The sequence below is a fragment of the Triturus cristatus genome, chromosome 4_1 (genome assembly GCF_964204655.1).
Source record: "Triturus cristatus chromosome 4_1, aTriCri1.1, whole genome shotgun sequence".
Classification (NCBI taxonomy): Eukaryota; Metazoa; Chordata; class Amphibia; order Caudata; family Salamandridae; genus Triturus; species Triturus cristatus.
In genome coordinates, this window is record NC_140585.1 from 523,605,039 (window position 1) to 523,631,329 (window position 26,291).

Below are 26,291 nucleotides of genomic sequence, written 5' to 3' on the forward strand. Positions count from 1 at the left end.
ACTACTTACACTGCTTATAAACAGCAGAAGTGTGATATGACAGAACAAGGTATGAACAAAACATGTGACACAAATATTTACCTGTAGTTGGGGGAGTCTTGCTGTAGTTGACCGATAGTGGCACCGTCAAGACAGCTCCATGTTCTCCTTTAAAATAACGAGTTAGAAGAATCTTTCTTAAAGTGGCTCCCTTTGGAATAAAAACAGGGCATTGTGCATTAATATCAAGTTGCTTTTAAAAAAAATCAGCCTTATACTCTCCTGAAAAATTCAAGCACCATCACAAAAGAACTATATGACATAGAAGTAAATACATACTTGTATTCAGTCAATGAGAAGTATTCTGGTCCAACATGGGAATTCCGAGACATGGTATATATGTCAACACAAGGCAAATACAATCTCTAATGAAGTTTCAAGGTGTTTTAAGAGACACCACACTGTCGGAAAGCAGTGGCGGCTCGCTGAGTGAGTGCTGCGGGGCGGTGAGGCGTGGCAGGGGAGGGGCAGGGTGGAGGGGGTAGTGGAGTCCGACATACGACGGACAGGATTAAGGTAAGTAATTCAATAAATAAAACAATTTACCTAGTGCGCGCTGCATCGCCAAATCGGTCATGCAGCGTGCGCAAGGTAAATTGTTTTATTCAATTATACCCATGAAGAAGTGCTCAAGTTACTCTCCAGCATGAAGCCGGCATCTTACATCCCCATCCCCCTTCCTGCTGCGATGGCGAAAAATCTCAGGAACATCATCTCACTGATTTGGACCAAAATCATCAACTCCTTTTTATCATGCGGCTCTATGCCGGCTCCCCTCAAACTCGGCAAAGTCACCCCCTCATCAAAAAAAGGGCACCGACCAGAACTACCTTAATGACTACAGGTCTATAACTAAACTCTCCCTCCACGCCAAAACAATGAAAACGTGTGCTTGTCCAACCCAACAACCATATTGAAAAAAACAACCAGCTTATAACCTTCTAATCCAGGTTCAGGAAAGGCTGCATTACAGAGACTGCTATACTAAACATCATGGATGACCTACACTGATTTTTGGACGATGTTCAGGCCCACCTCCTAGACCTCTCGGCCGCCTTTGACACTGTCAACCACAGCATCCTCCTAAACACTCTCACAACATGCAGACAGGACTGTCCTTTAGCGTTTTCCCTCCTTTCTAAGCCAACGCCCGCAGCTAACCAAACACAACAACTCAACCTCAAAAATACCACCAGGCTCCCAAGGAGTCCTTCAAGGGTCAATCCTGTCTCCCACACTATTTGACCTCTATATAGAATCCCTTGCAATGATTCTGAGGTAAGATCAAATAGACTGCCATCTACATGCAGAAGATACCCAACTCTACATGAAAATGTTGTCAGTCAAAGACATCCATCATCTAAATAACACTCTCCTTGCAGTTCAAGCCTGGTTGGCTAGCAACCACCTCAAACTCAACCCCAGCAAAACTGAACTCCTTATCTGTCCCAAAGACAAATCCTTTCCTATAGACTGCTGACTTGACAACCTACTAAATCCCTGGGGATTATAATCTACTCTCACCTAAGCATGAAAGACCATATCAATACCTCTGCAAAAAGTGCATTCTAAACGCTGAAAAACATCAAAAAAGTCAAACTCTTCATCCCCTGTAAACACCTGAAGACGGTGGTGCAATTCTTAGTCTTACCCAAGTTAGACTACAGCAAAGCAACGGTTAGGGGTGCCCCAAAATCTTACCGAGCACCAATGAAAGCCACTCTCCATGCTGCGGCAAACTGCCTGAATAAGCCACAAAGCGCTTTATAGTGTAAAACCAATCTACCTCACAAATAAACTATCAAAAGCCAGCCAAAAGAGACCACTATGAAGCTCAGACTACTCTTGATCCCTCCAAAATTTAAGAAATGCACACCAGTTCCTTCTCCGGAAATGATCCAAAAATCTGGAATTCCCTGCCCCGGGACCTGAGGGATAATCAACTCTTCCCTCACTTCAAGAAGAAACCAAAGCTTTTCCTCTTCAACAAATAACTAAACCCACCTTAAACTTCCTGACTAGCCTGCGGCGGGCTTCCGTGAAATAAATCTGTGTATCACGGCCATGGGAAACCTGTGCCTCTAGTTACCCCATCGTCCGCAAAAGACCTAAACCCAGCTACCTGAGACCAACACCACCAGTCTTTACTTCTGTTCATTCTGTTTAGTATTTATTGCTATGAGTTTTGCTGTTATTATTTTACTTCACCAGTAATTTTGTACAATTACAGCTGTGCTCTGCAAAGTGATATGCATTTTGTATACAGTAACTGCCTAAAATTTTTATCAGCAATCTTCCCACAATGTCCTCGAACACCACGTCACAAAATGTCACCAAGTATCTATTTCTACCCCAAATGTATCTTTCGTATTTCGGCTTATGCAATTTCATACCTTGTGTACCTCGTCACACTCTGTCACTATATATGTACATTTACTCCATATATATATCACGTATATGCTGCCAACACTGTGAAGCACTCTGATGCCCTATGAGCAAGTTCACGCTATATAAAAATCAATAAATAAAAATAAAATAAGTAATTTAAAGAACACCGTCTCAGTAAAGCATAATGCTCATTTCATTGCCATGTAAAAGGGTTTAATGCTATGTAAGTAAAATATGCTCTCTTAACTGAAAACCACAACAAAGGTGAGTCAGAGCATCTTTTTAGGGAAAGATCATTGTTGTCATCTGAATGTTTATAACAACTTCAAAACTTTAGAGTTAATCTACAGCGAATGCAGTGGGAAGCATTTATGCAATGATTAGCTTGTCTGCGATGTTACAGAAGTGGACCACACTTATGTGACTTACTCTCGTCCTGCCCCAGAAAGAGCACCATGGCATAAACTGCTATGTATGCCTTATCATCTATGAATGAGGCAGCAGACGAACAGTGGGGTTCATCGGTCAAGTAAAGACTGATATTCTAGACAGACTGAGCAAAGAAGCCACATCTTTACATAGCTGCTCCATTTAGAGACACTCCACTCAACGAAGAGTAAAAGAAAAAGTACAATGTAAATGCTGGCACTGATCCTTTTAAATGACTAGGAATCCCTATAGTAGTATCTCCATTGAAAAGATTAAACACATTATGTATATCAGCACAATCTTGAAAAGAAGCAGTCTGGTCTGAAATGCATTAGTGTGGTAGGGTTGAAATAGTTGGTTACCTTCTATTACTTACCTTAAGTAACGCCTAATCTGGTGGAGACTATCTTGCTGCAGATTCCATACCTTAGAATTATCACCATGCAACAGACTGAATTGACATTTTTTGTGCATCCTGACAGGTGGTGTCAATCATCTCTGCGCTGTGGCATCTGCGCCAGAACTGATGTGCGCAGTGCCTATATACGCACCACCCCAGCGTGCTGACGTTAGTCTCTTTTTGCGACTTTACACGCCAGGAGCAAGGAGCCATGTAGAACACTGACCACCAGTGTGGAAAACTAGGGCTATGAAAGGGGAACAGCCCTGTTCCTAGAAATCCGTTAGCAGACTGGGAAGGATGGGTGGGCTGTTAAGGATCCTGTGGCTAAATAGAGTCCCAGATAAGGCGTTACCGGAGGTAAGTAACTTGTTCATCTGATAGAGATTACTAGTGGCAGATTCCTTACCTTAGAATAGGTACCCAAGCAATACCTCCCAGGAGGTTGGTCTGCGAAACCGATGAACACTAAAAAGTCCTGAAGGACCGAACAAGCAAAGTGCCCTTCACGAAGGACTTGACCATCCAGGCAGTAGTGCTTGGTCAACCTGTGCAGAGAAGCCCACATTGCTGCCTGGCAGATGTCCAGGACTGGAACTCGGCTTGGTAACATAGTGGATGCAGCCTTGGCTCTGGTGAATGAGCAAACAAGCTCTCAGGGTGTTACTATTTGGCCAGTGCACAGAAGAATGTAATGCAGAGCATGATCCATTGGCAGATGGTCCATTTCTGCATGGCCTTTCCCTTCTTTGCTCCGACATATGCTTCGACATACCCCATGAACAGTTGTTCGTCTACCCGGAACTTTCATGTGGTCCAGGTAGAAAGGCAACACTCTTTTTGGGTCCAGTCGGTGGAGTCTCTCCTCTTCCTTGCAGGGATGTGCGTAAAAAGTAGGCAGTGTGATGGACTAGCCTATATGAAAGAGTGTGACAACTTTCAAAAGGAAGGAGGCTCCAGTGCGAAGAACCAGCTTGTCTGGGAAGATGTTCAGGTATGGAGGTTTAGATGACAAAGCCTGAGGCTCACTGACCCTCCGGAAGGCCATCTTGATGGTAAGGAGCCTGAGAAGACAGTTGTGCAGTGGCTCAAAGGGAGTGTACATCAGAAAGGTGAGTACTAGATTAAGGTCCCACTGGGGCATGGTGAAGGGGGAAGGGGTAAACATGTTGCAACCTATTCACAACAGGATATTTAAACAGGGATGGCTGATTTGGCAACCGCAGGAAGGCTGAGATTGCCAAAAGATAGTCCAATAAGATGCTCAAAGCAGAGCCATGCTGGGCAAGCGAAAGGATGAATAGAAAGACCTGAGAGAGGGGAGCAGAATGAGGGTCAACCTGTTTCTCTGCACATAATGAAACTAACTTGCCCCAATGGCAGGCGTATACTGTCTTGGCAGAGGGACGACTGGCTGCCAAAATAACATTGCAGACTTTGGGTGGAAGGTCAAAAGCTGTCAACTGTCACTCCTTAATCTCCACACACAAAGGCAGAGTGTTGACCGGTTCAGGTGGAGAACGCTCTCCTGCAGCTGCAACACAAGATCATCTTGAAGGGGCAGCCTGATTGGAGGACGGAAGGCCATGCTCAACAACTTGGGAAACCAAAATCTCTGAGCCCCGTCCAGAGCCACAAGGATGACTTGGGCTCAGTAATTCCTAATTTTTCTTGAGACCCTTGAGAAATCTGGGCAGGAATGGTATGAGAATAAAGTTGTACAGGAGGTATGAGCTTCACTTGAGACAAAAAGCGTCTCCGAGTTAGAGCCGCCTTGGAAACTCCAGCAAGAAAAACTACTGAGATTCTGCATTCTCTGCGGTAGCAAACAGATCTAACCAAGGTTCTCCCCACTCTTGAAAGAGACCTTGTGCCACCATCTGATTGAGATGCCATTTGTGGTCTGCTTGGCATCTTCAGCTGAGATGGCCCACCCTGGCGTTCTGAGAGCCTGCCAGGTGTTGAACCACCTGGGGTATGCCCTGATCTTCCAGCCACGTCCAAAGGCACAGACCATCTTGACAAAGGGTCCATGACCACACCATGCCCTGTTTGTTGCAGTGCCACATGGCAGTGTTGGTTTCTGTGAACACCTGCACTAGCCTTCCCTTGATGGAGGGGAGAAAGGCTTTCAATGCCAGCCAGACCACCCGGAGCTCTAGTAGGTTGATGTTGAGTCCAGATTCTGCCAGAGGCCTCTGATCTCCACATCTCCAAGATGGCCGCCCCATCCTAAGTGTGATGCATCTGTAACAAATGTCAGATTTTATTGGGGAAGGGTCTGCCACGGACCCAACCCAATTCATTAATCACCACTGCAGATCTTTCACATTTCCCTTCGACATCTGAAACATGTTGGAGATTTCTCTGATGCTGCACCCACTGTAACTTCAGGGCATACAGAAGCCGCATATGCCAGCGGGCATGTGTCACAAGCAAGTTGCAAGAGGCAATGAGGCCCAGCAGCCTCAGAGTCAGTCTCACCGAAAACCAGGACAGAGGATGAAAAATCGCTACCATAGCCTGAAAATATCCTAGATCTGCCATTTGAGAGAATAAGCCCAAAACTGCACTATGTCCAGCACAGCTCCAAAGAAAGGGAGCATCTACGAGGGAGTCAGGTGTGACTTCGGCATGTTGATAGTGACCCCCAGTGAGTGCAGTTGGTCTGCCATAGTCTGGAGTTGGGAGACAACTGTCTGGGGCAAGCCCGCATTCAATAGCCAGTCATTGAGATAGGGGAAGAATGGTACCCCTGATCGTCGTAGACGAGCTCCAACGACCGCCATCACCTTCATCAACACCCAAGGGGGGGGGCTGGTAGGGCTAAAAGGGAGCACGGTGAACTGAAAATGCTCATGGTCTACCTTGAACCACAGGTAACGCCTGTGAAATGTCAAATGCTACCATCCAGTCTCCTGGGTTCATGGCAGACAGGACTTGAGCGAGCGTGAGCATTTTCAATTTCTCCTTTTTAAGGAAGAAATTGATAGGGCGCAGGTCTAGATCAGGACTATGACCCACGCCCTTTTTGGGCACCAGAAAGTAGCGGGAATAACAACCACAACCTACTTCTGGTGTTGGCACCCTCTCCATGGCTCCCTTGGCCAAGAGAGCCGCCACTTCCTGACGGAGTAAGGAGAGATGGTGCTCCCACAGCCTGTCACAAGTGGGTGGAATGGTTGGAGGGGTAGTCACGAAGGTGAGGGAATAGCCCCTTCGGACAATCTGAAGAACCCAGCAGCCTGATGTCATCAACCTCAAGTGGGGCAGGTAATGGCATATCTTGCCTCTCACTGGATGCCCATGATGTTTGGAGGGCAAACTAAAAAGGTTTGGAGGCTGCGGCTGCCAGGGGGGATGGTGTACTGTCCCGACCTCTAGCTGCCCGACCCATGGGGTGTGAACTGCGTCCTTGGTGGCTGGGTGGGTAAAGACACAGCTAGAAGCCTCTTCTGTGGCTGCGAAGGTGGACTGGGGTTGGCAGGGGCCATAGAAAGACACAAGGGCTAGGCCGTAGCTCTGCTATCCTTGAAGCGCTCCAGTGCTGAGTCCGTTTTGTCTCTGAAAAGATGACAGCCATCAAAGGGCATGTCCATTAGCGAAGCTTGGACATCCCCTAAAAAGCCAGTCTTCCTCAGTCAGGCATGGCACTATTAGGCCAATCATGAAGAAACTGCTCTGCCTAGCAAGTCAGTTGTGTCCAGCCCGCATCAGGTCGTGAACTTTGCTGTATCTCTCCTGTCTGCCAGAACTTGGGAGAGTATAGCCCAAGTCTCCTACCGAAACAGGGGCAGGAACTGCTGGACCTGCTCAACCGTATCCCACAGTGCATGGGAGTAACAGCCCAAAAGGCAAGCAGTATTCATTGACCACAGTGCCAGGCTGGTGGAAGAATTTTTTTTTTGCCTAATGTGTCCAGACTCTTGGATTTCCTATCGTAAGGGGTGGTAGGGAATGCACTAGGATTTACACAGGAAGTAAAGGGTTGGACCACTGAGCTCTCAGGGGTAGGGTGTTGAGTGAGGAAATGTGGGTATCCTGGGGCAGGGCAATGGAGGCGGGCAATTGTCCTGTTCACAGGAGCCCCTGTGCAGGGTTTGGACCAGTTTCCAAGTAGGACGTCCGTAAGGGCTTAAATAAATGGGAGGGGGTCATTCTCGGCTGAAACACCTCTGTCAAGGCATTAGTCTTGGCTGCCACTGAGGGCAGGCTAAGGTCCAGGACCTTGTCTGCCCTTCTCACCGCCATAGCAAAAGATGCTCCCTCCTTCATAGCCACTGTAGGAGGAGAGACCATGCCATTATCTGGAGAAGTGTCCAGTCCACTGGTCATCACCAATTCCTGACACCAGTCCATGTTGGGGTTTAGAGGCTGGTATTTATCAGTGTCCAGTGGCCCCTCCCAATCTTCCTTAAGTCTTAGCCCACAGGAATAGGGCTTATGCTCTGGCCTGGAAGGCATGGCTCCAGTAGGCACTGGAGTCAGATGACACCCTTCAGGCTCCATGTCAGAGTCGGGATGAGAATAGGGATGGCGGTGCTGGGAGCTTTGTCATAGGGACAAGCGCCAAAGAAGGTCGAGGTTATACGACCAACACTGGTCTAGATCCATCTGTGGCTCCAAGGGACTGGTACCGGTGGCAGAACAGCCGGCGGGGAACCAGACGGGGGCCCCTTCCGAACCTGTGGGGCCTGAAAGCCCGACAGCGGGAACAGGCTGCCCAAATATCAGGTGCAAGGCCACCTAAAATTCTCAGAGTTGGCTGAGGGTAGCTCTGGCCTCTGGAAAAATGGGGAGGAGTGGAGCCACATAAGGCGCAGGCATTACGCAGTGGCAGGTCTTTAATGATGGCTCTCTCATCTTGTCAGATGACTTTAATGGACAGCGTGAAGTGGATCAAAACCGATGCATCGTTGCATGTTGAGTGGAAAGGAGCTTGAGGGGCAACTCCTTCAATACCTAGGGTTGCATGACGCAGCAGACGATGCAGGCCTTCGAATCGTGGTTGTGCTCGAGGCACCTGAGGCAAACAAGATGCGGGTCCGTCACAAATATCGGTCGATGACAGGCACTGCAGGACTTGAAGCTAGCTTCCTAGTTGACATCCCTGCCACACTAGGTGAAAAATTCTCAAAAACATTAGACAAAAAGTAAGAAAAGGGTCACTCAAAAAATGACTGGGGGTAGCTCTCTCTGGATGTGCACGGAGAGTAAAGAACTTACATCAGTGCACTGGGGTGGTGCCTATACGTCACATCTGGCGCAGGTGACAGCAAGTGGTGCCGAACTACGCTACCTATCAGGGAGCAGGGGCACTGCTCACAAAAAATTGGGGATAATTCTAAGGTAGGGAATCTGAGGCTACAACCCTCTAAAATATATATATATATATATATATTCACTGAAAAAACCATAGGTTTCAGGGGTGTTATAGTTAGCTGGACTTTTCACTTGTACAAAACCATTGAAATTCCCCGTTATAGTTAGTTCAGCTAACTATAACTCGCGCGCCCGCAATGCACTGCTGATGACGTCACATATTACATCACTCATGACATGGTCAGTGACATCACTCATGACATCACTGATGACATCTCAAATGACATCACTGATGACATCATCCAGTGAATGTGTGTTTTTCTGAAAATTAAATGTTTTATACATGTATATCTCAAGGTCGATGGAAGAATAAATGGGTATATAAGTGTCTAAATGGATGATTTGTTTTGGAAAAATTGATTGTGTAACTGACTGATTAAGTGTATCATAGTGAATACATGGCTTAGTGAGTAATGTTTAAATATGTAAATATCTGTATCAGTCTCTCACTTTGTGTAGAAGTGGCTGCATGGGTTGGTGAGTAGCTACATGGGTGTCTATACAAGTTATTAGTTGGTTTTTTGAGTATCAGTCTGAGTGTCTGCATGGTTCGGTGGGGGGTATTACGTAGTGCATAGGTGCATGAATGAGTGACTCACTCTTTGTATGTGTTGAAGACAGCATGTGTGCAGGACTGTATGGGTGGATGAGTGTGTGTGTGGGTGTGTTAGTGAGTGAATGACTGTCTCAATAGTGTCTTTATGAGTAACTACATATGTTTTAAACTAGTATATGTGACTATTGGTGTATATATGTGAGTATATGTGAGAGTGAGAGATTGAAAGAGTTCCTGTATGAATAAGTATGTGTTTCTATAAGTGATTGTTTAAAAGACTAAGTATGTGTAAGTTTCCGTAGAAGTAAGTGTGGTGGTGTGTGTATAACTGTATATGCACATAAATGTATGTTTGATTCTTTATTAGCATGAGTGACTATGTGTGTGAGTAACTCTATGGATGAGTGGTATTGTGTAACAGGATGTATAGGTGTATGAGTACATATGATGAGTGAATACATGTATGAGTGACTGTATAGGACTGTTGGTGAATGAGTGGATGTGTATGTGGATCTTAGAATTACTGAAGAGGTTGTTGTAACTGGTATTGGTATGTCCATTGTTTTGAAAAGTTTAGTCTCTATTTTTGAATGTGTGTATCAAAGGTTATATTAGGGTGAGAGGAGGTCTGCCACTCTATCACAAGGATGATGTCATCAGTGATGTCATCAGTGATGTCATTTGAGATGTCATCAGTGATGTCATGAGTGATGTCACTGACCATGTCATGAGTGATGTAATATGTGACATCATCAGCAGTGCATTGCGGGCGCGCGAGTTATACTTAGCTGAACTAACTATAACGGGGGAATTTCAATGGTTTTGTACAAGTGAAAAGTCCAGCTAACTATAACACCCCTGAAACCTATGGTTTTTTCAGTGAATTTCTGAGGTTTTTTAAATGCTAATTCCTAACTATAACGTGCCTGAAACCCATGTTTTTTTCTGTGAATTTCAAAGGTTTTTTAAATGCTAATTTCTAACTATGCCTACAGAGATAGGACATGTGAAGAAAGAAGAAAAAATGCACAGAAAGAAAAAAAAGAAGTGCAGAAAGAAGCAACGAAAGTCCTCAAAGACGAAGAAAAGTGCAGGAAGAAGGATAACGTGAAGAAAGAACAAAAAGAAGAGCAGAAAGAAGCCTTGTTGCAAAATCATCCTGTACCCTCAACTTTTTCAGACGGATACTGGTGGTAACTGAGTCTGACTAACCAGTCCTAGAGCCAGTGCTATGTTAAAAGACACTTAGAATACAGTGAAAACACCTACATACACTAGGGAACATTATGCGTTGGGGTCCCCCTGTGATTAGCATGACCTCCTCTGTAAGCCCCTAGTATATAATAGGACAGGGGATTAAAACTACCTCTTAAAACAGGCCACAGGGCGTTTTTGCACACGTTAACTCAGGCCCCGTCCCCTCCCTTCACCACTGTGTAAACACGCCCTGTGTCCGTTTTTAGTTGGGAGATTAAGTTCATTTGAATCCTGAGGGTCCCTAGGGTCCAACTAGCCCACTAGGTACCTCCAGTAAGTGCCACAGAGCTGCGTTGCAGAGAGGTGTAAAAAGTGGCACGGCCTTGACCACCTTTCTGCAATGCAGCTCAGTGGCGCTTACTGGAAGCACTTGGTGGGCTAGTTAGCCCCCAGGGGCCCTCAGTATTGAAGGAAAATTATGTCCCCAATTTAAAACGTGCCATAGTGCGTGTTTGCACACGTCACCTCAGGCCCCGTCCCCTCCCTTCACCACTGTGTAAACGCGCCCTGTGGCTGTTCTAAGTTGAGACATTAAGTCCCCTTGAATCCTAAGGGTCCCTAGGGTCAAACTAGACCACTAGGTACCTCCAGAAAGCGCCACAGAGCTGCGTTGCAGAGAGGTGTAAAAAGGGGCTTGGCCTCAGAACACCTGTCTGCAGCGCAGCTCCCTGCTGCATACTGGAGATGCCTGTTGGGCTAGTTGGCCCTCAGGGCCCCTCAGTATTGAAGAGGAATTAATTCCCCAACTTACAACTCGCCAGGGGGCGCGTTTGCAGAGTGCTGCAAGGAGGGGGCGTGGCCTCCTGCACGATGCCAGTCTTTTATTTATTTTAATTTTTTAAGAAGGGGGGCTGTGTGGTTCCCCTTCTTATTCTAATTTATTGGCCCTGATGACCCCATCCCCCAGGGCCTGTCTCCTAATTATATTTTTTTGACCCCAATCCCCAAAGCCGGCCACTGTTTTTTATTATTTTTAAAAAATATATATTTATAGACACACCTAGGACATGCTGGACAAACCGTACGTACCTATCACCATGATGATTTGCGTGATATTCATTAAAAGGCGACTATGCATACTATGAATCCACGTGGAATGTATTTACACCACTAGTGAAGCTCTGACATGTCTGATGCCCTACCGTGCCTAATACCGGTAGACACCCTTGTCGTTTATTTATACAAACATGGGTAGCTATTGATGGGCACATTTAATACACATGCACACCAAGCCATTCAAAGGGGATTCGACAAAAATTCGACCAAAACTATGCAAGAAACCCCCCTCACGGTTAATAAAACACACATCCACTGCCGGATGTGTAATACTTTTTATTTTACTCTCTGGAAAGGGGACGAACATCACTTGAGAGTCACAGCGCGCTCCTGGCAGAGCCCAATGCTGTGTTACACCCACCATTGCCTGCTGAGTGCCACACACCTCTGTGTTGTATTCCACTAGCTAGTGCATATGCTATGACACTCTCTAGCCCATGTGCACTGTAACACCACCCCGTGAATATGTCATGCCACACTGGTCTTCGCACGGGTTATATTGCCCCATCTAACGTGCCTTCCTCGATGCCTATGTTATAACGCACAGTGCTATGCCATACATATTACAATCTGGGATTCATATCTTTGTCACAGTGCATATGCAACGTTACACTCCCCAGCACATATTTTATATTACAACTTTAGAGACAGGTTAGGTTACACAACACTGCCCTGTGCATATTACACTCCAAGGCGCATATCGCATAGCACGCGCTAGTGCCTGTGCTATCTCGCGCTCTCCAATGAATCTGTCATTGCGCACAATGTATTGCATATTATATTTCACGCCCGGTTCATCTTATATCACACTTTTTGGTGCATAGTTTATACCATACACTATATCTAGTTTTCATTTTCAATCGTGCTCTCAGGACTATGTTCTATATAACACTGTGTTCACCTACCCTTTTCACGGGCATTACATTTTGCGATAGGGGGTGGAGGGTCAGGGGATGTTTCTGCCAAGTGAGCCCGGAGTCACAGTCACAAACGTCCTCTTCTTCCTGAATAAAAGTGAGATTATGCTGCATACTTGTTCATATTTTAAGTAGTTCGCACAGACACACGTTTTAAAAACAATAAAGTTCCTAATACCCGCCTTCTCTGAACAGTTAGCTTGCTGCCCCATCCCCCTCCTCCCTATCCTCTGTTGTGTGAATCCATGGACTAGCCTCCTCCCTCCTGCCATGCATGGTCTGATGTGCTGCCACTTCCCTCAATTTAGTATGATGTACCAGTCCACTCCTCCTGCCCTCCATTGCCCAATTCTATGCCCCATCATTGACCTCCTGCTTAAACTCTGTGCTTAGCTTGCTGCCCCTATTCTCCTTCCCCCTGCCCTCCGATGTCTTTGTGTATGCCCCTGCTCCATCCTTTTTGTCCACCATGTTCCATGGACCTGCCACTCCTATCTACTCTGAGTGTTCTGTTGAGCTGCCACTCCCCTCCCACCTGCCTAGCATTGTCAGATGACTGTAACCTGTCCCTGCCACCTCCACCCTGCCTGTCCACATGCCATGCCCCTATCCTCTTCCTCCTGTCCTACATGGTCCATTGTACTGCCACACCCTTCTGCCCTCCCTGGTCTGTTGTGCTGCAACTGCTCCTCCTGCCTGCCCCGTGCAGTCTGTTGTGAGGCCCCTTCCCTGAACTTTCTTGTCTGTGCACAGGTCCTGGCCCTCCCTTCTACCCTCCATCCTCCTTTGTGCATGCCCCTGCACCCTCCTTCTTGCCCATCATAGCCATTGTGCTACCACTAACCCTCCCACTTGCCATGCATGGTCTTATGTGCTGCCATGGCCCCTCCCACCTTCCCTATGTGGTCAGTTAGCTGCCCCATAACCCCTCCCACCTTCCCTCCATGGTCTGTGTGTATGCCATCACAGTCTCACTGTTGCTCTTCATGGTGTGTCTTGCTTCTAGTGCCCATCCTGCCTGACCTCCATGGCTATCTTGCTGCTCCTGCCCTGCCCCCTTGCCCCCAGCCCTCTGTTTACATGAGCAGACCCCTACTCCCTCCCTCCTAGCTTGTCTGTTCCATTGTAATGCCCCTGATCCATCCCTCCTGCCCTTTATGGTCTGTTATGCTGCAGCTTTCTCTCCTGTCTGTCCATTATGGTCCTGCCTCTTGCCCCTCTGTTCTCTGTTGTCCATGTGCATGGTCCTGTCCCCTCCCTCTTGCTTTCTATGGATTGTTGTGCTGCACTCCCGTCCCGCAGGCCCTGTGTGGTGTATTGTGCTGCTGCAAACCCTGATGCCTGCCCTGCAGGGTCAGTTTGGTGCACCTCTCCATGTCCCTCCTGTCTTCTGTTATCCAAGTCCATGTCCCTACCCCATTTCCTTCCATGATCCAATGTACCATACTTGCGAACATTTTGAACTCGGTAAGAGGGAGATTTTGAAAAAAAACTGGGGTATTGATTTTCCCCTTTGAGTTACATTGAAAAAGAGGAGATTGTAGACAGGAGACAGATAAAATAAAGCCCATTTGAGCTTAAAACATTGGACGTTTCCTGGCTGAAACGGGTCTGTTGGCATGTATGGTTGTACTACCATTGCCTCTTCCTTCTGCCCACAATGGTCTATTACATTGCCACAGCCTCTCTTGCAAGTCCTGTATTGTTGGTTTGTTGCCCCTGCCCCCCTTTCCACTGCCCTCCATAGTCTGTTGTGCTGCCACGGCCCTTCCTGCCTGCTCAGTGTGGTTAAATTGTTGCCTTTGCACCCTCCTACCTGCCTTCAATTTTCAGAGTTCGTGCCCCTGGCCTCTGCCTCTCAACAATATCCTAATGAACAACTAGATTGCTAACATTCTATATTTATTACAAAAGTGTGGAACGCCTGACGTCATCTTGATGTAATCAAACTGTAATACCTAGAGCATTTCCTTTAGAAATTACATATATGAGAGGGTCTTATTGGCATCAAAATGATGGTTAGTGCTCTAAAAGACTAAAATAAGGACATATTTTCTGAGTTTTCAAATAGCGAGAAAGCACTTTTAAATTATTTGTTACCTTTATGTTTTTTTATCCAGTTGACCACTTGATTAAATATTGCATTTAGGGTATGATATGGTGTTACATCGAGAACTGCAGACTTTGCAACTGGGGAACCAGGTTGGAGTTTCTGCTTCAGCTCGACATTCTGTGATTCTGGTCAAATCACTTAGTCTCCCCATGTCTACAACCAAAATGAATTTGTTCTTGTGTGATGTAACCAATGCTCATGTAAAGCACTCCAATACCTGACAAGTCTGCACTATATAACACTGCAAAAACACAAAATAATAAGTGTTTTGCACACTTCTGTCATTGGGCTATATTTGGGCTACATCTGGGTGATTTTGGGCTACATTTGGGCTCTTTTGTCTCCGGTGGCCATCTTGGGAGATTTATTTGTTATGAAGTTTCCTAATTTCCTCATGTACTGCAGTCTCCTCAGTAGGAAATGCTTTCATTTTTTTACTTTGATTCCATCATGAAGGTATTCAGATATGTCACACATTTGCCATAAATTCTGAATGTTAGCACTCTTTTTGCTCATTAGATCACTGTAGTAAAACTACTATTCACCATGGAAGTCTGCTCCTGGTATTAAAAGTGCATGTTTCAGTCTGCATGTCAGAATTTTTTAATGAAATAGAAGAGGATTTGAGAAGTCACTCAAAATGTGCCCTCATTTTCTTTCTTCAGCATTAATCATAATTTCTATGGCAAAACGAACCCCCTCATTGTGTTCCTTTTTAAATTAAATGTTTTAAGTGTTACCAGTTTATTCCAATCAAGATGGCTTCAGGTGTGCCATACTTTTGTCATAATGAAGACAGTAAGCACTCTAGTTGTTTTTAAGAACACTCTGGGACATTCTGTCATTGGGCTATACTTGGGCTACATCTGGGTGATATTTGGGCTACATTTGGGCTCTTTTGTCTCTGGTGGCCATCTTGGCAGACTTATTTGTTATGAAGTTTCCTAATTTCCTCATTTACTGCAGTCTCCTCAGTAGGAAATACTTTCAGTTTTTTACTTTGATTCCAAAGGCATTCAGATGTGTCACACAGTTGCCATAAATTCAGAATGTTAGCACTCTTTTTGCTCATTAGATCACTGTAGTAAAGCTACTGCTCACCAGGGAAAACTGCTGCTGGTATTGAAAGTGCATGTTTCAGTCTGCATGTCAGAATTTTTTAATGAAATAGAAGAGGATTTGAGAAGTCACTCAAAATGTGCCCTAATTTTTCTTTCTGCAGCACTAATCATACTTTTTATGGAAAAATGAACCCCCTCATTTTGTTCCTTTTTAAATTAAATGCTTTAAGAGTTACCACTTTAATCCAAGCAAGATGGCTTCAGGTGTGCCATACGTTTATCATAAGTAGGACTGTTAGCGCTCTAGTTGTTCTTTGGAACACTCTGGGAAGCTGCAGTAGAACACAAAGGAATCAACTGACAGTCTCTGCCCTTGTTGGATGTACATGTTTTACTGAGAATGTCAGACTTCATTCTCACATGACTGAAAAAGATAATGTGAATTTACAGAAAATAAGCTCTCAGTTTAGCTTATAGATCACCTTCCAAACCTCTGTGGGAAAAGCATGAGAAAATATTTTTCTCTCAATCATGATATCCCAGCAGAGGGCTTTTTCACATGGTGAAATCACCTTAGAACATACCACAATTCCTAAAATGAGTATGGTACCATCAACAAATGATTTATAATGTAACTAAAGTCTTAAAACCTTCTATTAACTGCAATGCTTTTTAATGAGGTGCTATCATGTATATTGGTCCCAAGATGGCTGCCAACACTTCTTGGATGAAGTGCTGACAGCCAATCAGATCTCAGGATGAGATGTGTGGTTAGGCTCCGCCCACATATATATATGATTTTACTTTTGATTTTCTCAGAAACTACTGAACAGATTGACACCAGACCTGCAAAAGGCACATCCCTGACCTGAGGACTACCTCTCTGCCAAATTTCAAGTAATTCTGTTCAGCCGTTCGGGCTGTACCTTGGACTAAAGGTCCCTATGGAAAATTGCATGGGGAAAACGCGTTTTGGGACCCCCCTTTTTTCTCAGCCCCCGCTTGACGAATCCCCCCGAGACTTTCAGGGTAGGAGCGGAGCGGAGCGCCCCACCTATTTTGAAAATTTTGCGAGGATTCGTCAACCGGCGCCAAAGTTATTCCAAATAGAATGTGGCGGATTTCCTATGGAACCACGGTCCTAACTATAACTATCTACTGGCGACCGCCAGTAGATAATATATATATATATTTTTATATCAAAGGACCTCCAGTTTGAAGACGCACTCGCAGGCAGCGTATTGACGGCACTCGGCGTTTTCTTTCTTTCAGAATCATTCAGCTTTAGCCTTACGCGTTTCGGAGACTGGTTGCTCCTTGATCACAGGCAATTCAGAAATGACGAAGCAGGCAAACAGGGAGGCGGTCGAACAGCATGTTCTTTAATACGCCCTCCAGTGGGCAGCAGATGGTTGCAGCTGATATTGCATGCTGGTATTAGTAGTTGTGTATTTCCTATAGTAGGTTATGTGCCCCCTTGTCAATGTCATTATACCTTAAGTAGGTCCCGCTTTGCATTTGTAATAACGAAATTGTCATACCCACAGTGGGCTTCTGAGAAGGAAGTCCGCATTGCGTGTTTAAAACCTTCGCCGCTTGCACCAATTGGAGACTTCATGTGGCATGTCTCCATGGTCCCAGTGGTGTAGTTGGTGGTGCAGTCTTCGCGGCTCGGTCTGCCGCTTTTAACATTTTTATATCAAAGGACCTCCAGTTTGAAGACGCACTCGCAGGCAGCGTATTGACGGCACTCGGCGTTTTCTTTCTTTCAGAATCATTCAGCTTTAGCCTTACGCATTTCGGAGCATGGTTGCTCCTTGATCACAGGCAATTCAGAAATGACGAAGCAGGCAAACAGGGAGGGACCATGGAGACATGCCACATGAAGTCTCCAATTGGTGCAAGCGGCGAAGGTTTTAAACACGCAATGCGGACTTCCTTCTCAGAAGCCCACTGTGGGTATGACAATTTCGTTATTACAAATGCAAAGCGGGACCTACTTAAGGTATAATGACATTGACAAGGGGGCGCATAACCTACTATAGGAAATACACAACTACTAATACCAGCATGCAATATCAGCTGCAACCATCTGCTGCCCACTGGAGGGCGTATTAAAGAACATGCTGTTCGACCGCCTCCCTGTTTTGCCCAAGTTCCCCCAACAGACAGGTACGGACCACAACGTGTTCTTTTTCTAGCTTCAGTGCGGTTTATAGTATAGATGTCAGCAGTTTCTTCGACGGCAATATATAGATATATTTTTTTTTCTCTCCCCCTCACCCACCCCCCCACTGGTCAGTCTGAGTATCATTTACACTCTGCTTCTATCCATCCATAGCAGCATGCAGCATTGTCCAGATCACACACACGGATATATGTATTATTTAATGATTTTTTTCATTACAATATCCAGGCAGACTGCTAGGCTTGTCAGACCTCCCGAAGAGATTCTAGCAACAATTATTACAATGCAAATGTTTTACTCTTAGGGTTGGTCAGAGGAGGAATCACACACCAAATGTCTTCACTACATAAGTAATCTTTGAGATTAGATGGAAAAACAATCCACCATTCAAGCCATATTTGATTTGATTTAAATATTGCATAGTAAATAATTCAGGCTACTGCCTTTGCTGTAACGTTTAATAATAATCAGATTACATCTAAAATTCCTTTTCCTAGTGAACCAATTGGGCCTATACCTGTTATTATTGGCTTGTCACCATAACCAACTCAACCCATTGTATTCATTTTAAGATTTGCTAAAAGGCAACTATCAGGCATACTGTTATAAAATTACAAATATATACAAAATTACAGTTGGTAAAGCAAAATAATACCTCTTTTAAAACAGTATTAACAAGGATTCTCACAGTTTAAAGCTTCTATACCTATGGTTTGCCAAAGGGAATAACCAACACCAAATCCATTGCCTACCACGGCAATCTGTGAGATTCTATATAACAAAATACCGATCTGTATGATTTAATATAGAGCAAAGGCAATCCACCCTTAAATGCATACTGATGCTAACATATGCTTTTCACAATCAGTATGCTAGAGCTACTGCCTTTATTGTAACTTTCATAATAGCATTCAGGCCTAGAACCTTTACTCAAATTTTACTGTATTGGGCATTAGCTTTCCTAAACGCCAACCATCAGGTATATGGTAACACCGCTGTAAATATGTACTAAATTACAGGTATCAAAATAATATAAATTCCCTACTAATACAGACTATCAAGAATTACCATAGTGAAGATGTTCTATCCCCATGGTTTATTTGGTTGGGTCACCAACTCTAAAACCCTTGCCTACCTTGGTAATCTGTAAAATTCCTTGTAATTTTAGCACAGTGCAATAACGATCCATGGTTAAAAACAATTACCTTTAACGCACGCTTTTTACAATAAGTAGGTCAGGCCTACTGGCTTGGTCATGACACTTCATAATAAATAGATCAAACCTATCACCTTTCCCAATGAAACAATAAGACATGTAGTCTATACCATTGGTTGTACACCATAACCGATGTAGCAATATTCACGTGTATACAAAATGGCAACCACCTAACATACAGGTAAGTGCAGGAGCATTGCTTTGCCGGCAGACATGGTGGACAAGAGAGGCTCTCGCTCCATTTCAGCTCTGCCTTTCCTCTCTGCCTCTGTGATCCTTTGGGCCATTCTAGGTGGTATCTTGGCCCTGGAGGGTTCGTGAAGCCCCCACAGCCAACACCGTGGTGCAACTGAGGCTCTAGCCGTGAGCTGTGAGACCCGCACTCAGCCGGCCCACATGGGTGCAGCCACCATTTGGAACGAGCCAAGGCCTCGAGGCATAGCAAAGATTAGCTGCCCGGGGAAAGAGTTAAAGGCGGGCCCTGGGGGAGAATTTGGAGCTAGATCTTGACCCCTGGGATCCTGAGAACACCAGAGCCTCTAAGGGCTGGGGCGGCAGACAGGGAGAGGTCTGGGTCTTTTATTCAGCGCTGCCCTTCGATGCTGCACAGGTCGGCACTTGGTCTACCTTTAAATTCCTCTAGACCCAGTGGTGCAACGAGTGTCTGCACACCGTTGAAGAGCAGACGCCTGGAGAGTGAAAGACAGGCCTACGGGGTTAACTAGATACCGGATCCCGACCCCAGGCAGGCTCCCAGGGCATGTGCAGAGAGGACAGTACTTGTAATTAGTGTGACACCTCAAGGCTGCCGGAGTTTCTGCTTGGCCATCCATCTGCATTCCTCCCGGGCCTGGCGGTGCAACAAGTGCCTGGACTGGGTGAGTTACACCCCCTTGAACATCTTGGGATGCTTCTCGGACCTAGGGAGGACCCCTACCTGGTGGGGAAGCACTGAAATGGCGGCTCCTGCATTTAAGAAACATAAATCAAGGGGGAGTCCTGCACTTAGGCAAGGCCATCCCCCAGCTGTAACACTGCGTGAAGAACTGCGTACTGGCCATAACTGGTGACGATAGAGTGTGCACTGCCCCTTCCCCCCCCTTTCAATAACACCCCACCCGGGACTGCATTTGGCCTGGGTGGAAGAGCTTCCTGACAAGGAGGTGAGGCTGAGCCCTTAGCCTTTGCAACATGTAGCTGCGAGGGCCTGGCAGAGGAAACAGGAGTGAGAACCTGGTAATAGTTTACGGGTCTGGACTGGAGTATGATGCTGCTGAGATGCCTCCCCTCCCCAGAACAGTGCCGCCCAGGAGCTGATAAGCGGCTCTTTGTTCCCTGGTGTCAGCTGGATTCCCCACATCTGTGGATGGGAGGATCCACAGTCTGGACCAGGCATGACTAGGCACAACAGTGTCATGGCTGACTGCTGAGCTTTCACCAACTGGCCAGCGGCTGAACACGTTGGAGGTGCTGCGCATCCCTCTAGTCTCCTTAGTCAATGGGCAGAACCATGCCTAAGGAAGGGGGCACAACTGTGGAGACCCAGGGAGCACCTAGGAAAGAGGGGCCATCTCCAGGGTACAGCGTGGAGCCCCTGGAGCTGTCTCTACCACTCATGTTGGACAAAATACTGGTGGCCTTTGCGGACAATAAGCAAAAGCTCCAGCAGCAGATTGGAGAGGTGGTGATGGAGCTGTGCCTCCTCAGGGCAGACCATCAATATATGTCGGACAAGGTGAAGGTTGCAGAGGCAATAGCGGATGAGCTCCTGCCAGCACAGAGCTCCTTGCAACAGCAAATGTTTGACCTGACCGAGCGAGGTAAAATTTATTAGAGCTCAGAGCCTTAGATGCTGAGGGGCAAAATGTGCACAATAATGTCAGGCTCGTGGGGTTGTCTGGAGGGGGGGGGGAGGGGGCGCGATGTGGTCACATTCCTAGAACATTGGATGTAAACAGAAGTGGCATCCACTGGCCTTTCTCCCTTCTTCGCCCTTGAACAGGCACACAGGTTCCCAGTCAGACCTCTGGATGAGGTGACCTGGCTACTACATTATAGAGATCATGATACACTGCTCCAGAGCACACTTGGCTGGCCCCTTTCATATAGAGAATGCCGCAGAGACCATGCTCCTGGACTTCCCTGCAACAGTCCAGCTTAGGACAGCATCCATTTTAGAAGTGAGGATGGGGCTGCGAGAAGTAGGGGTGAAATACTCCCTTTAATTTCTGGAAACATTGCGATTGAATCTTGATGGAACTCAATACATTTTTCTGAACTCTTCCGACACCTGGGACTGGTTTGAATATTCCCAGGCTATGGACCGGGCAAGGGAGAAGTGAAGGAGGGGGGCCTGACTGTGGCGCCATACGCTTAGTGAGCCCATACAAAAACCGACAAGGGCACAGATGAGGCCAGGCCAGCAGCCTTATGAGCAGCCTCTGGGATAACTGACCTTCAAAGATGGCGTACAGTTCGACCACTCTGAGGGGGTCTGCCTCTGATGTCACAACCACAAGCAAACGGAGCATACCCTAAGTGACCCCACAGACAGTCAGAACTGATCTGACTCCAGATTTTTGGGGGTGGAGTAACACAGGGGATGGATGTGTGGATGATAAGGGTCATTGCTACGCTGTCATAGGTGGATCTCCATCCACACTGTGACGTGGAGGCTGATCAGCTTTGGGTTGACCTGTCTTGGTGCTTGCGGAAGATCCCCACCTGATACAGTGGTGGAATGACTTTCTCTGGTTCATGTGGTTGTACAGCGTGTGTCAATTAAGTGCTATCTCCAGGGTAACTGATGATGCAGGTGGCCTAAGATGGCGGAATAAGGCCGGGCGTGGCACCTGTATGCACCGCTTGCATAGATGACTGGCCCCCTTCCTATTGTACACAAACTCGTGGATAGCTGTAGTATATTGCACTTATAGTTTACCATGCCTATGTTTGGGCGACTAGCCGCTGTTGGGCAGCTCTGAGGTTGGGGAGTTGGGATATATTTGTTCATTGGGCTCTGGGTCTGGTACATACTAGTGTTTGTGGTTTGTCCATGTGGGTGAAGGGGGGCCGGAAAGGGAAAACCGAGATGCAGGGCGCACATTCTTACTATGATGGTGCCACCTGAAGGGTATAAGGTTCTGCCATGGAACATAAGAGGCATGGGGTCAGCAGTCAAGCATTTTGTTCTTGAAGCGTAGCGCCATTCTCACCTTACTTCAGGAAACACACAAGACTACAATTGAGACACAGCGGCTCCAGCAGTGCTGACGGGGGCAGGTATATTCTACGAAGTACTCTGCATTTGCAAGGGGTGCTCTGATTTGTATCAAAGCGAGGGTTCCCTTTGAGGCGTTGCATGTTAAAATTGACAGGGAGGACAGGTATGTCCTGATAGACAAGAGCCTAGATGGTACGCAATTAATGGTAACCTCCATATATGCCCCAAATCAGGACCAGCTGGCTTTCTTCACTGGCCTGTCCTCACAGTTGAGTACATTTACAGGAGGAAAAAAGCTTCTCGGGGAGGATTTCAACTGCATGGCAGACGTGGATTTGGACCGCTCAACTCTGCCTCTGCCAGGGGCCCCTGCATACAGACTAGCGAGGGGGCCTAAGGAAGTGATGGGAAACTGGGGGTTTGAAGATGTATGGAGGCTGCAACACGGCCTAGTGAGGGAGTACTCCTTCTATTCTTCCCTATATACACTGCATGTCAGTGTAGATAGACTCCTCTGCACCAGCTGACTGTGTCCATTCGTCCAACACACAGAGTACCTCTACCTCACTAGATCAGACCATAGCCCATTACTGATAAGTATATGCCTGGAGGAGGACAGAATGGCAGTCCCACTGCTGCATTTAGATCCCTGTGCTCTAGCGATCCCTACCTACTGAGACAGCCTGTGTGAGGCCATATCAGGCTATTCTGAATGAACCAGGGAGAAGCATCAGACTGTCTTGTGGAGTGAGAGGCCTTCAATGCGATGGTGCGGGATATTGTTTGGGTGCCACGGTGGCCATCATGAGAGACCTTGAATGGATCCTGGTTCAACTACAGGGTGCCATTCAGCAGCTAGATAATCGGGTGGGCCTTGAGGAGGAAGCAAGGGAGAGGCTGGCGGAGGCCAAGGAGAAGTACAGCATCCTCTTAAAGAAGATCCGGCATTATGGGTACAAGGAATATATTGCCTCGGACCATGAAGTGAGGCTAAGGCGGTTGCTGGGGTGGTCAGTGAAGGCGGAGAGTCGGGGATGTCTGATTACCCATGTGTACCTGCCAAGGGGAGACCTGGTGTACTCCCAGTCAGATATTAACACAGTCTTCCAAGACTATTAGATGACACTCTATGGGAGGTAAGCTAATGATCGAAGGAGGTCACTGGAGCCTGCCTATGCCCCTTGAGATTGAGGGGACTTACTGAGAAGACAGCGAAAGCGCTAGGAAGTTCAATCACACCCCAGGAGATTAAATGTGCCATACAGGACATGGCACAAGGATAGACACAGCGACACCATTGCCCGGGAGAAGGGAGATCTGCAGGCTTTCACTAGGGATGCGATGGTGGTTCCCCTCCCTAAGGCACAGGCGCAGGGAGCACCTGCCAATACTTATAGGCCACTGTTCATGCTGAGCATTGAATTTAAGATCTTGAGTAAGATCCTAACGACGCAATTGCTCCAGCATATGCAAATGTTTGTCCACTCAGACCAGCCCGGAATTATACCACTATGTAATACTTCTCTGAACCTAATTTACCTGTATATGCTCCTGCAAGTCCCGTCTCTACCGAGTGAGGCAAAGATGGGGCTTGTGTCAGTCGACGTGGAAAAGGCATTTGACACAGTTGACTGGTTTTACCTGGAGAAAGTCATGCTTAAAATGAGGCTGGGAGTTGCCTGGGTGCAGTTGGTATGCCTGCAGTACACTAACCCTAATGCCAGGGTTCCGGACGGGTCTTTGTGTTTCAGGTTCCTATGGGATTCACCGGAGCAGTAGGAAGGGATGTCCACTGTCTCCACTCCTGTCTGCAATGGTCATTGAACCTTTGGCGGCATTGTGCAGGGAGAGGGGCTGAAGTTGGGGCATTCCACTAGGTGGGACTGAACATATCTCCCTGTATGCTGACGACTTGCTGGTATATGTCAAAAACGTAGAGACAGCTATCCCTTACATGTTGCAGTTGCTGCAGCAGTTGGCAGGGTTTCCAGACTGCGAGTCAATATGACGAAAACCTGCATCTACCCCCTGAGACTGGGAATCACTAAACCTCCATCACTGGGGCAGGATATCCAGTGGGTCCCCCCATACCTTCCAGTATTTGAGGATAAATGTTACCATATGCTTGAGAACATTCAAAAGGGTGACCTGGGCCCTGAGCTGCACTCCTTACATGGGTGTGTGGCCCTCTGGCAGATGCTGAAACTTCCCCTTATGGAGTGGATAACACTTGCCAGGATGATCATGTTGACCCGGGTACTTAATTACTTCACTAATCTTCCTGCGTGGATCCAGCCTGGGTGGTTCAGACATCTAGACTCACTACTCCGGGAACTCATATGCTATGGGGGACGCAGTTGGGTGACCTTGGACGTACTTAAAAGGCCCATTTTAAAGGGGGGCTGGGAGTGCCAGATTTTGATAACCATTATCCAGCTGCCCAACTGCAGTGAATGGCCAGGTGGCTGGATGGAGTGAATTTGTTGGAATTGGGATGACTTGGAGAGGAGCCCAATTTGGGGGCACTGTTGACACGACTCTAGTGCCAGCTGCTGGGAAGCAGAAGGATAGCCTGTTAATTTCCATGGCTACCCACTGTTGGTGGCACAGTGAATGCCGCACGAGGGACTGCCCACTGTATGCCCGATCCTCCCGCTGGTGGTTCTATGGTGCCCTTAGTGGGATGGGCAGGAAACCACTGCATGCCTCGCATGTCAAATGGGAAGGGGGATTTTAGGTTGGGACCTATTCGATCATGACTGGGCAAGAATACAAGACTACCCACAAAAGGTTTCCAGTGACACTCACCTCAAATATATTCAAATCAAATATCTTCATCTTAAGAAACGTACAGCCATTTATGGGAGGAAAGCAAAGCGTTGCCCTAGATGTGCCACAGAAGATGATAATTTTTGCCATATGACCTGGTCTTTCACCCACTATCTGAATTTGTAGGCAACCGTATTATGACTTATACATTATAGAAGTGTCTGTTGGTCTCCTTCCCTATGCCAAAAACCAAGGTGGTAGGGAATCTTTTATTAGATTTGGCACTAGCTTTGGAAAGGCGGCAGATTACCATGACATGGAAGTCAGCGATGGGCCCAGTAGTGCCTCAATGGGAATCCTCCATAACAGAAAGGGCACAGGCAAAGGAATTAACACTGTGAAGGGAGGATGTGAGAAGGGTAAGGAGACACTCCATAGTGCTTCTATGAACGGAGGTGCTTGATGCCTTTGAGAATCCAGACTGCGTCCTCCTCTGACACATCAGATTCAGGGACAGGGTTTATCGCCTGGTTCGTAGACTATCCAATACCCTCCTAGGTGATGGATGCTGCGTGGTTGGCGCTTGGAGACTCATGTGGGGGCTCAGGGGCTGCACAATGAGTTGGTCTATACCTGAGAGCTTATCCCTAGCAGTTTGAGGCAAAGCTGTCTTCCTGATTGTATGGTGGAGGCTTTTGGCCTGGCCTCCTAAGCTTGTAAGTGGAAATTAAGGGACTCAACAATCACTCGGACCCAAATGTTTCACATGTTTTCTTATGGTTTAAGGAATGTTCAGTGTTTTGTTGGAAAATGTACGCTGTACAGGATTATCCTTATGCACTATAAAGTGAGGGGAGTTATGCCCTCAGCAACAATGTAAACTATTGAAACCTGGAGAACCAATTGCGAATGTTACTGATATATGCAATTGTGATCACAGACTCCACATAGGCATGGTGTGTCCTACTTATGGTTGAATTTCTTTAAGTCCATGATAAGTTAAACCACTGTCTGTTGACAGTAAAATAACCCTCACAGTCACGCCTTCCTTCTTTTTGTTTGCCCCGTTGATTACTTTGTGGTGAGCCTTGACTTTGGAAAAGACCTGTTCTACAGATTTGTAATCTAACAAGCCTGTTTGACAGAATGGTGTGATACCATCATTAATTGTTTGGCAGGTGATTTCCAAGCACAAGCAGTGGTGCTTTCTTCAATATTCAATGCACCTTGATATGATGTTGCGATTCTTTATTCAGGTAGGAATTCTCGAGCATGTCCTAAATTCGATGAGCTTTTC

At 46.5% G+C, this 26,291-nt stretch overlaps 1 protein-coding gene across 4 annotated transcripts in view; it reads right to left on the reverse strand.

Moving 5' to 3' along the window:
* The window catches only part of ITPR2 (inositol 1,4,5-trisphosphate receptor type 2), a 1,506,646-nt gene that overhangs the window by 424,916 nt on the left and 1,055,439 nt on the right, over nucleotides 1-26,291 (reverse strand). For all 4 annotated transcript variants that reach the window (XM_085652787.1, XM_085652785.1, XM_085652786.1 and 1 more), the window contains exon 38: nucleotides 82-190. In XM_085652787.1, the coding sequence (XP_085508913.1) occupies nucleotides 82-190 (109 nt within the window). The remainder of the gene's footprint in view (nucleotides 1-81; nucleotides 191-26,291) is intronic.